We start from the raw sequence: 12,512 nt of genomic DNA, 5'->3' as shown, positions 1-12,512 counted from the left end.
ATGTCGACATTCACTTTGTTTCTTTAGTTGGATGTCAATGTAATTTTCTACCAATCTACAAAATGTGCTAACTGATGGGTTATTTGGAAATGTAATGAAAGTACTTTTAGGTCTGAAGCTGTAGTAATTAGGGAGAGCTTCAGTTCTAGGGCTATAGAAACCTTTCAATTTGATATTGCATTAAAACTTAAATAGTTCAATTGTAACATGAATAGGATTTGTGACTGTATACAGTACAATCCTTTGTTTAAAACATCAACTTTGTTCACTAGAAAACTGTAGTTAAAAACTGCATTCTCTCATGGAGCATTGTTGCTTTGGGCATCTTCGTTTACCTCATTCCAATGTCCTCTCGTACCTCTCCTTGTGCAACTTTGTCTTTGGTATGTGTGCGTTTGGAACATTGCAGGGGCAGGGGGACCAAAAAGGTATTTCTGGATCTGGAAGATGAAGAAGACATCGCTGAGGTAGAGGATTCACCGGATTCTGATGCGCTGGCCTGTTGGGTGGGACGATGTCTGCGAGTGCTTGGGTTTCTCGGACAGCCAGGTGTAGATGTTCTGCTCCTTGTGGTCGACTGTGTGGTGCCAGTTGGGTCACAAACAACCCAGAGCAGAAGACTAGAAGCATGGCTTAGTAGGGCCAGATAGCTCTTCAGATAGCTATTTTTGGACACCCGTGAGAGTAAATGTAATTCTGGTTAATCTTTTCAACAGAACAGATGAACTGGAATTAAATTTACTCTCACGGGTGAGTTGGACTGCAGAGTGAAGAGAAAAGCAGCCAACAAGTGCTCAGTATATTTGGGAACTCATTCAAGACTGTTGGAAAAGCATTCCAGGTGAAGCTTTTTGAGAGAATGTCAAGAGTTTTCAAAGCTGTCATCAAAGCAAAGGGTGGCTACTTTGAAGAATCTAAAATATATTTTGATTTGTTTAACACTTCTTTATTTACTACATGATTCCATATGTGTTATTTCATAGTTTTAATGTCTTCCCTATTATTTTACAATACAGAATAGTAAAAATAAAGAAAAACAGATGAGTAGGTGTGTCCAAACTTTTATCTGGTACTGTAGATACCGCATAAATTACTGCTGAATGTGAAAACATTCTGCCAAAACAGTAAATAGACCGGTAGCTTATGTAAAATATTTGACAGTATGGGTAGGCTACAGTATTGCTGTGCGATAGGAGCACGACATCATTGCCTATTTCATCCCAGAGCCTATACCAAGGCAGGACATAGAAACCTAATAATATATTGATTAAATAAATATTGAACAACAATTAATCTTTTGCAAGCCGTGGCCTAATGCAAATTGGCCTAGTTCCCGCAAATAAAGTGTGTTATTGTCACCATAAAAGGTGAATGGAGGGTGTTTTCCAGGCAGAGTTTTAATGCTAATTTTACATCAGATCTCATTTATAATGGCAAATGTGCGTATGTACGGCATGCACCAAGTTTATAAATCTCTATTTTTGCTCAGACTTTACAGAAATGGCACACAGAGAAATGTTATGTGAAATGTATGCAATGGTTATAAATGAGGCCCCAAGAAGTTAATGTTTATTTTTCAACAATTTTCTGTCAGCTTGCTGCAAGTAATTATTGTAAAATTCAGGGTAACTTACTGTGGCTGATCTCTGTCATGTTCACTGACTAGATATGGTGATACGATATGGTAGGAAGGTCAGTGCTGCCAACCAAGGATCCCAAGGGTGCTCGCTACAAATAATGCTTTAGTAATTATCAACTAATGTTAAGCTATATTGTAATCAACAAAGTTCAGTGAAAGTACATTAAGTTACTGGCAGCTAGTTGCAAGTAAAGGAAGGACAGTGCTGCCAACCAAGGATCCCAAGGGGATCATCAACCACTTAAACTGGCACAACACTTCCACTGACGGTTGGCACAAATACCTCAAATTCAGTAATTTGTTGTTTACCATGAATTCACTACAACCAGTACCTGTACTTTACCATCAAATTACAGGAACTTTTTAACAGTGTACCAATTCATGGCATAAAGTAAATCATGGTGGAGAGGGAAAGAACAGGATAGTTCTTCACAGCCTTCACAGCAGTTAAGAACACTTCCTGAGCAGTAAAAACCCTATATGAAAAATGCATACACATATCACCCTCACCCCTTGACAAAGAATCTCTACATTTTTTTGTTTTTGTGTAGCATGGTAGTTTGAAATCCCCTTACTTCTCTCCAAGCCAAGCGTTTTACCTACTCTCCAAACGTAGCATGGTACAGTGGCTGTCTTGACTTCTCTTTTCTTATTAGCTATATGCCTGCTCTTGCATGGAGGTTTGGGAAGGGGATACAACTGTTATACGTTTTGGGTGGGGCAGAACGGTTTGCTTAGAGTGGGATAATGTTGTAAGGAATGGGGCTTAGTGGTATTTTTTGTGTCTGGTGTATGGCATAGGGTTTTCGTGTCTGGTGTGTGGGATAGGATTGGGTGTTGGTCTCTCTCTCTCTCTGGTTTAAGCATACCGTGTGTCAGACACAAAGGCTAGGGTTAGTAATTAGAATGGTTTCAAGATGTAGTGTTTGTGTAAGGCTTCTGATGGGTGTGTGTGTGTGTGTGTCCTCTCCCTGAGCGCAGACCACAGAGGTGGAGGGGAAGAAGAAACACTCGGGCTCCCTGATGGTCTCTGTGGACCAGCTCAGCCGCAACAAGGACCGGAGCAACAGTGTGATGAGCGTGGCGACACATACACACTCACATACTCTGCTGGAGGGTACGGAACTCATACACACTCACACACACTGGTGGAGGGCACAGTTACCTCTACACACACTCTCACACACACACCCACTGGTGGAGGTTACAGAACTCACACTCACTCACACACACTGGTGGATGGTACGGCTGCCTCTGTCCTCACATCCAACCTCTCACCTTTCAACCCCTTCCCATTTAGCCCTGCCTTTTTGCAATATACTGACCTGACCACCAGACAACCAGCCTTATAGCAACGGGTCTATTTTTGTGACTCTTTTCCTCCCTCCCTCCCTCCCTCCCTCTCTCTCTCTCTCTCTCTCTCTCTCTCTCTCTCTCTCTCTCTCTCCCACTCCTACTCTCTCTTTTCCTCTTATTCACACTTTACCATTTTCGCTCTCTCTTTCACTTTGTCTCCCTCTCCTTCTCTTGGTTTACCCATTTCTCCCTTGCCCCCCCCCCTTTCCCTATACAGAGCTAGAAGATTCTCAAAGGGCATGTCCATCATGGTGGTATAAGTTTGCCAACATGTTCTGTGTGTGGGACTGCTTTCCCTTCTGGCTGAAGATCAAGTATGTGCTCAACCTGATCGTCATGGACCCTTTTGTAGATCTGGCCGTCACCATCTGTATCGTCCTCAACACCCTCTTCATGGCCATGGAGCACTACCCCATGACTCCTCGCTTTGATGAGACGCTGTCAGTGGGCAATCTGGTGAGAAACAGTCAAGTGGACAGTGTTTAGTGTGTAGGGTACCACAGGAGTGTGTCAACATGATTGTCATGTTTCTCACATCCAATTATTTCCAATTATTTCTCTCATACTTGGCCCTCTACCTCTCTAACTCTGCTCTATTTTAAAGCAACCTTTTCTCACCACAGCAGCTATCTTAGTTTCTCTCCCCAAAATTTGTCTCTCTCTTTCTTGCCCCATTTTCTTCTCTGTCTCTCTCTTCCTACTGATTTAGCAGTTTTAACATGGCAGGACAGGGGTATGTCTGTCTGGATTGGCTGTTTAGGGGATACATTAAAGTTTAATGTAACATGATCGATCGCTACCTTGTTAAGTGGAGCATACTGCTTGGTAAGGTATGAGGCTGGTGTGTGAGTGTGAGGAGAGGTTAGAGGGTATATGCCGTGTCCACTTGCTCTCAGATATCTCAGTTCAGTAGCAGAGTCCCTGGCCTGTCCGTGTGAGGTCAGAGGAATTGGCGTGGTGTAAGGGGTGAGATAGGAAATGAGGTCACAGAGATTGGCGTGGTGTCAGCAGCTATATGGGAAATTAGGTTACAGATGTTGGCATGGTTTCAGTGGTGGTGCAGGATGAATCATTGAGTACTCCCTGCAGTGATGATTGGGCACGTCATCAAGTATTGGGCACATGATCCGGTATTGGGCATAGGCCCACCAACATGCCATCATACAAACCTCCCTGTGTGTGTGCATGTGTGCGTGTGTGTGGCACTGCTCTATGACCTTGTCCTGTCAGGACAACCTTCACCAGCACTGAGACTCCAATCTATTTTTAATCAGCACTACATCAAACAAAATGCCATGCAAGCAAGATCCAATTCACATTTCACTCTCAAATTTCTGTATTTAAGCAGAATTTCTACAAATCATAAGTACTCCGTGATTTTAACCTCCATGTTCTGCATCACAGCATAGAACACACAGATCAGAACTCTCAGGTACAAATCTTGAGCAGACATTTTCTGGTTTCTATCAGAGATCAGAATGATATGTTATAATATACTACACACTTGATTCTATATTCAGATGTAGTATCTTAATTTGATCACTCTGTTGTCGCAGAGACTTTTCCTGCGCTGCAGGAATTTCAAATAAGTCTTGAGTTTTACATAAATTCACTGAAAACATGCTGTTCTCTTCCTTTCACTAGATCTCACACCTAAACTATAGCCTAAACTATAGCTTGCAAAATGATGTGTAATTAGGGGTTCACAGTGAAGCTCTGAAAGCTATTGTTATTTTCTGAATTATTATTTATTTATTTATTTGTTGACATGGTCCAAAAAAAAAACTCAAGCATAGATTGGTAACTTTTTTCCTAATTTGGCGCACAGAAACTAGAGGCCATGAGTAACTTGGTCAAAAAGAAAGGCTGATTGGCCAAAAGGTGGAGCTGTTATGAGCAGTCTCACTTCCATCGCCCTGTTTGACCTAGAGACTTGAATGCCTAATGCTTAACAAATTTGCCTCAAGGACCCACGAGGTCCATCAAGATAGATTTATCGCTATCTTGGACATTTTGGAAAACCTTTGAAAAACGTATTCTCATGAACCAGAAGTCCAAATAACACGCAATTGGGTATGTAGGCCCATGTTACATCTTTTAACATAGTTTGAGAAAAGGGATTGGTTAAGAGATGGCTTAGGTATTGATAAATCAGGAAATCTGATTTTAAGTATCCATTTAAATCCAATCGGAATCCACTTCACAATGGTCTATCAACTCGAAACAATACCGTGATGAACTATGTTAAATTTGGCATTGATTTCTTAAAGAATAAGGAAAATAATTATAAAAAATCTTCTTCTCTTGAACTAAAAGTCAGATTCACTCCAAATTTGGTCTTTGGATTCATCACAGTAGTCCCTAAAGAGTTCAAGAAGATAGCGTTGATCCATTCAAAGATGGCCTTCATATACAGTAGAAGCATATGAAAACATATGCTAATATATATGCTAAAATATGCTACAAATACTTACAAAATCTTCTCAACCATAGGACCAAATGATAACAAATGAATGTAGGCCCATGGTACATCTTAACTTCTTAGTTTGAGGGATAGGTCAAAAGCTAAGGGATTGGTCAAAAGATGGCTGAGTTATTGACAAATTAAAAAAAATCAGATTTTACGTGTCCATTTAAAGCACTGTAAATACACTCCACGCCTCTACCCACGTTCTATTGGTGAACGTGCAATCACTGGAGAATAAACTGGACAAGCTCTGTTCAAGACTATCCTATCAACGTTATCTGAAGAACATTCATATCCAATGTTTCACCGAGAAGTGGCTGAACAAGGATATGGAAATATAATCTAACTGTTTTTTCTATACATTGGCAGGACAGAACGGCAGCATCAGGTAAACTCAAGGGGGGTGGTGTGTGTCTCTTTGTTAACAACTGGTACGCAATCTCTAATTTTAAGGAAGTCTTGAGGTTCTGCTCACCTGAGTTAGAATACCTCATGATAAGCTGTAGAACATACTATTTACTGCTGCTGGCACTAAGAAAATGATCACCCAGAGGTGGCGCTCCTAGTGGCCCGTGATTTTAATCAAAGAAAAAATGAAATCCGTCGTACCTATTTGTTTTTACCAGCATGTCACTTGTTCAACTACAGGTGGAAAAAACTTTAGATTACCTTTAATCCACAAACAGAAACACACACAAAACTCTCCCTCGCCCTCCATTTAGCAAATCTGACCATAACGCTATCCTCGTTATTCCTGCGTACAAGCAAAAACTCAAACAGGAAGCACCAGTGACGTGCTCAACAGTGATGAGCTCAATACAGAAGTGGTCCGATGAAGCAGATGCTAAGCTACAGGATTGTTTCGCTAGCACAGACCGGAATATGTTCCGGGATTCATCCTATGTCATTGAGGAGTTTACCGGCTTCATTAATAAGTACATTGACAACGTCATCCCCACAGTGACCGTACATGCATATCCCAACCAGAAGCCATGGATTACAGGCAACATCCGCACTGAGCTAAAGGCTAGAGTTGCTGCTTTCAAGGAGCGGGACTCTAATCCGGATGCTTATAAGAAATCCCGCTATGCCCTCTGACAAACCATCAAACAGGCAAAGCATCAACACAGAAGTAAGATCCAATCTTACTACACCGGTTCTGACGCTGGTCGGATGTGGCAGGGCTTGCAAATCTCTATACCAGGCGGTGTCAGAGGAAGGCCCTAAAAATTGTCAAAGACTCCAGCCACCCAAGTCATAGATTGTTCTCTCTGCTCCCGCACGGCAAGCGGTACCAGAGCGCTGAGTTTCAGACGAAAAGGCTCCTGAACAGCTTCTACCCCAAAGCTATTAGACTGCTGAACAGTTAATCAGATGGCTACCCGGACTATTTTCATTGACCCCCTTTTCATTTGCACTGACTCTCTAGCACTGGTTCTATGCACACTTACTGGACTCTATCCAACTGATCTTGTGTAACTTCTGTCATCTAGTGATGTGCTGTTCGCAAATGATTCATCATATTTTTACTAACTCAAGAGTCCTGATTCGTTTTTTGGAGTGACCCGTTTGTTTTAGTCGTTTGTTTGACCTGCTGGGCTCTTAGTATTTTTTCATCTATGCTTTGCCTTGCCCCATTTAATAAAAAGTATTTCATATAGCCCAACATTTTTCTTTCTTTTACAATTTGAACACATTTAGCATAGACTATGTAATTGTTGTGGTAGTCTTAGGCAAACCTCTAAGTGCCATTCAGACCTTCTAGGAGAAACGTATCTGGCATTGAACTTGATGGCTGTAGTTGTATGTTTTAAACTAAGGATCCCATCATCTCCTGCTTTCATATATTTCACCACCTAGATTACAAGGGTTGGATTTGCACTAAACAATTTAATGTCAGCACAAGGCATGTACAAAATCTAGTATAATGATTAGCCTCATATACATTGTCTACAGGTATCATTTTAAATTGAGAACATATAGCTGAACAATATGTAAACAATGTGTGAGTTAAGCTATTCTCTGTTTCAGATGCACAATGTCAAGGGCTGCATTGCAAATGCCCATAAGGCTAAATGCCATCATACTGTAAGCCAGTGGATCTCAACGCCGGTCCCCGAGTACCCCCAACAGTACAGTTTATTGTAGCCCCGGACAAACACACCTGATTCAACTTATCAACTAATCAGCAGGCCCTCAGAGTTGAATCAGGTGTGTTTGTCCGGTGCAATAACAAAAATGTGCGCTGTTGGGGGTACTCAAGGACTGGAGTTGGGAACCACTGCTGTAGGCCTATGGCTGCATTGACGTTGCATACCATTATCAGCTGTAAAATGGATTCACATGGCTGATGTCTTGAAAAAATTGTGACAATCAAATAAACCCAATTGGAGAGCTTATGACTGAACAGAAAGGTAATGTTAATTTATGAATGCAACACAGAAACAGACAAATTAGAGACAGATTCCCTTCCCCTCTTTATTGCAGGATTGTGATCTGTGTTTAATCAACAACGACAGTAGTTCATCTTGAATAATAGTTAAATTCACAATTAAAACAAATTTAAACACTTACTGTAACTTCAAAGAATCAACACTTTTTCATATAATTTCAGAGTACAAGTAAGCTAACTCATTTGTAAGGTTAGACGTTTTAGTAACAAGTAGACCATTATTACCAAACCCATAATTTCAGGTGAAGAAAAAAAAGTCAATACCATAGGTGGCCAACCTCGCTCCACTGATCCCTGAAATACGGGGAGAGCAGACTTCTGGTCCAGCCCAGCACTAGCACACTTGATTATTAACTAATTAGGTTTGATACATTGAATCAGGTGTGTTAGTGCTGGGCTGGAACAGAAGCGTGTACACCCAGCATGGTTGGCCTGCTCGAGTGGCAATAGGTTTATAGATTGTGTGTGACTTTTAAGCTGTATTTTTGTTCACAAAATGTGCTAACATCGGTACACATATAATCCATGGTATACAAGAATGTACCCTTATTATCTTGGGACATTCATTGGGACCTTTTCATCTGCAGACAGATTTTTACGGCTCTCTGTACCTAAGGACGGAAAACATCACAAAGTAAACAGGCTGCATTATACTCAAATCAGAAAGCACTGTGTATTATGTTGCTATATCTCTCTGTCCTCATTTTTTTTCTTTTTCATAATGTCCTCCCACAAAGGTACCCGGTCTAACCAGAGTAGCCTACTCTCCCTTCTGACAGCTGTAACTGCTAGCTAATCCTTTCACCCTCTTCCATGGCTGTTAGCTAGCTACCTAGCTACAAATGCATTTAGAGTTACAACAATTAAACATATCAAGATTGCTAGCTAATATGAAGTTAGCAAGCTGGTAATATTTAGATGACTTAGCTAGCTACAGTGCATTCGGGAAGTATTCAGACCCCTTGACTTTTTCCACATTTTGTTACATCACAGCCTTATTCTAAAATTGATTAAATCGTTTTTCCCCCCTTATCAATCTACACACAAAACTCCATAATGACAATTTTGCAAATGTATAAATACACATTTTTAAAAAATGGAATATCACATTTACGTAAGTATTCAGACCCTTTACTCAGTAATGTGTTGAAGCACCTTTGGCAGCGATTACAGCCTCGAATCTTCCTGGGTATGACGCTACAAGCTGGGCACACATCTGTTTGGGGAGTTTCTCACATTCTTCTCTGCAGATCCTCTCAAAAGCTGTCAGGTTGGTTGGAGAGCGTCGCTGCACAGCTATTTTCAGGTCTCTCCAGAGAAGTTAGATTGGGTTCAAGTCTGGGCTCTGGCTGGGCCCCTCAAGGACATTCAGAGACTTGTCCCGAAGCCACTCCTGTGTTGTCTTGGCTGTGTGCTTAGGGTTGTTGTCCTGTTTGAAGGTGAACATTCACCTCAGTCTGAGGTCCTGAGCTCTCTGGAGCAGGTTTTCATCAAGAATATCTCTGTACTTTTCTCCGTTAATCTTTCCCTCGATCCTAACTAGTCTTCCAATCCCTGCCGCTGAAAAACATCCCCACAGTATGATGCTGCTACCATCGTGCTTCACCGTAGGGATGTTGCCAGGTTTCCTCCAGACATGACGCTTAACAGTCAGGCCAAAGAATTCAATCTTGGTTTCATCAGACCAGAACATCTTGTTTCTCATGGTCTGAGAGTCCTTTTGGTGCCTTTTGGCAAACTCCAAGCAGGCTGTCATGTTCCTTTTACTGAGGAGTGGCTTCCGTCTGGCCACTCTACCATAAAGTCCTGATTGGTGGAGTGCTGCAAAGATGGTTGTCCTTCTGGAAGGTTCTCCCATCTCCACTGGAGCTCTGTCAGAGTGACCATCGGGTTCTTGGTCACCACCCTGACCAAGGCCCTTCTCCCCCAATTGCTCAGTTTGGCCAGGTGGCCAACTCTAGGAAGAGTATTGGTGGTTCCAAACTTCTTCAATTTAAGAATGATAGAGGCCACTGTGTTCTTGGGGACCTTCAATGCTGCAGAAAAGTTTTGGTGCCCTTCCCCGGATCTGTATCTTGACAGAATCCTGTCTCGGAGGTCTACGGACAATTCCTTTGACCCCATGGCTTGGTTTTTGCTCTGACATGCACTTTCAACAGGTGTCTTTCCAAATCTTTCAACTGCCTTTCCAAATCATGTCCAATCAATTGAATTTACCACAAGTGGACTCCAATCAAGTTGTAGAAACATCTCAAGGATGGTCAATGGAAATAGGATGCACCTGAGCTCAATTTCAAGTATCATAGCAAAGTCTGAATATTTATGTAAATAAGGTATTTCTGCTTCTTATATTTAATAAATTTGCTAGTATTTCTAAAAACAAGTTTTCACATTGTCATTATGGGGTATTGTGTGTAGATTGATGAGGAAAAACATTTATTTAATCAATTTTAGAATAATTCTGTAATGTAACAAAGGTTCTGAATACTTTCCAAATGCACTGTATGTAGTATGTAATGTTAGCTAACTAGCAAACATTACGTTAGCAGAAACTTAGCCTGCACACTAAGTTTCTATTGTAGGCTAGCTAGCTAATAATACATTGTTTTTGATTATTTTCTAAATATATTTACTTACTTGAATAGGTTCTCCCACTGCCTCCATTTTCTGTGTCCTTAGAAAAACTAAATAATGGGCAATCTTCCAGAAGTTTCTGGTGGTACCAAAAGCAGCCAACCATGTAGACGTTTGGAGAACTTTCAACAGACTGACTTCAGTCTTCAAGCATGGAGCCTGGTACGGTTGCTAAGTGATTTGTGACACAACTGCAAACCCTCTATTGGAATCCAGCCAGAGTGAGAATAGCCAACAATTGGAACTTCTAATCACCTGCAATCTGTATTTTATTAGCATTTAAAAAAAAAAAATGCACCTTTATTTAACCAGGTAGGCTAGTTGAGAACATAATCTCATTTACAACTGTGACCTGGCCAAGAAAAAACAAAGCAGTGTGACACAGACAACAACACATGGAATAACATGGAATAAACAATAACACAATAAACAAGTCAATGACACAGTAGAAAAAAGAAAATCTATATACAGTGTGTGCAAAAGGCATGAGGAGGCAGGCAATAAATAGGCCATACTAGCAAAGAATTACAATTTAGCAGATTAACACCGGAATGATAAATGAGCAGTTGATGATATGCAAGTAGAGATACTGGTGTGCAAAAGTGCAGAAAAGTTAATAAAAGCAGTATGGGCATGAGGTAGGTAGATTTGGTGGGCTATTTACAGATGGACAGCTGCATCGATCGGTTAGCTGCTCAGGTAGCAGATGTTTAAAATTGGTGAGGGAAATATAAGTCTCCAGCTTCAGTGATTTTTGCAATTTGTTCCAGTCACTGGCAGCAGAGAACTCGAAGGAAAGGCGGCCAAATGAGGTGTTGACTTTGGGGATGATCAGTAAGATATACCTGCTGGAATGTGTGCTATGGGTGGGTGTTGTTATCGTGACCAGTGAGCTGAGATAAGGCGGAGCTTTACCTAGCATAGACTTATAGATGACCTGAAGCCAGTGGATCTGGCAACGAATATATAGCGAGGGCCAGCCGACTAGAGCATACAGGTCGCAGTGGTGGGTGGTATAAGGTGATTTGTTAACAAAAGGAATGGCACTGTGATAGACTGCATCCAGTTTGCTGAGTAGAGTATTGGAAGCTATTTTGTAGATGACATCGCCGAAGAAAGAGAATCGGTAGGATAGTCAGTTTTACTAGGGTAAGTTTGGCGGCGTGAGTGAAGGAGGCTTTGTTGCAAAATAGAAATAGAAAGCCGATTCTAGATTTGATTTTGGATTGGAGATGTTTGATATGAGTCTGGAAGGAGAGTTTACAGTCTAGCCAGACACCTAGGTATTTATAGTTGTCCACATATTCTAGGTCAGAACCGTCCAGGGTGGTGATGCTAGTCGGGCGGGCGGGTGCGGGCAGCGAACGGTTGAAAAGCATGTATTGGGTTTTACTAGCGTTTAAGAGCAGTTGGAGGCCACGGAAGGAGTGTTGTATGGCATTGAAGCTTGTTTGGAGGTTAGTTAGCACAGTGTCCAAGGAAGGGCCAGAAGTATACAGAATGGTGTCGTCTGCATAGAGGTGGATCAGGGAATCACCAGCAGCAAGAGCGACATCATTGATATATACAGAGAACAGAGTCAGCCTGAGAATTTAACCCTGTGGTACCCCCATAGAGACTGCCAGAGGTCCGGACAACAGATTTGACACACTGAACTCTGTCTGCAAAGTAGTTGGTGAACCAGGCGAGGCAGTCATTAGAGAAACCAAGGCTATTGAGTCTGCCGATAAGAATGCGGTGATTGACAGAGTCGAAAGCTTTGGCTGCACAGTACTGTCTTTTACCGATGGCGGTTATGATATTGTTTAGTACCTTGAGCGTGGCTGAGGTGCACCCGTGACCGGCTCGGAAACCGGATTGCACAGCGGAGAAGGTACGGTGGGATTCGAAATGGTTAGTGATCTGTTTATTAAGTTGGCTTTCGAAGACTTTAGAGAGGCAGGGCAGGATAGATATAGGTCTAT

At 41.7% G+C, this 12,512-nt stretch overlaps 1 protein-coding gene across 3 annotated transcripts in view; it reads left to right on the top strand.

The window, feature by feature from the left end:
* The window catches only part of LOC110493229 (sodium channel protein type 8 subunit alpha), a 122,199-nt gene that overhangs the window by 67,382 nt on the left and 42,305 nt on the right, over nt 1–12,512 (top strand). For all 3 annotated transcript variants that reach the window (XM_036950343.1, XM_036950341.1, XM_036950342.1), the window contains 2 exons: nt 2,621–2,756; nt 3,213–3,451. In XM_036950343.1, the coding sequence (XP_036806238.1) occupies nt 2,621–2,756; nt 3,213–3,451 (375 nt within the window). The remainder of the gene's footprint in view (nt 1–2,620; nt 2,757–3,212; nt 3,452–12,512) is intronic.

Source organism: Oncorhynchus mykiss, chromosome 17, assembly GCF_013265735.2.
Source record: "Oncorhynchus mykiss isolate Arlee chromosome 17, USDA_OmykA_1.1, whole genome shotgun sequence".
Classification (NCBI taxonomy): domain Eukaryota; kingdom Metazoa; phylum Chordata; class Actinopteri; order Salmoniformes; family Salmonidae; genus Oncorhynchus; species Oncorhynchus mykiss.
Note: the sequence above shows the minus strand (reverse complement) of the source record. Positions and strands in the feature narration are given on the sequence as shown.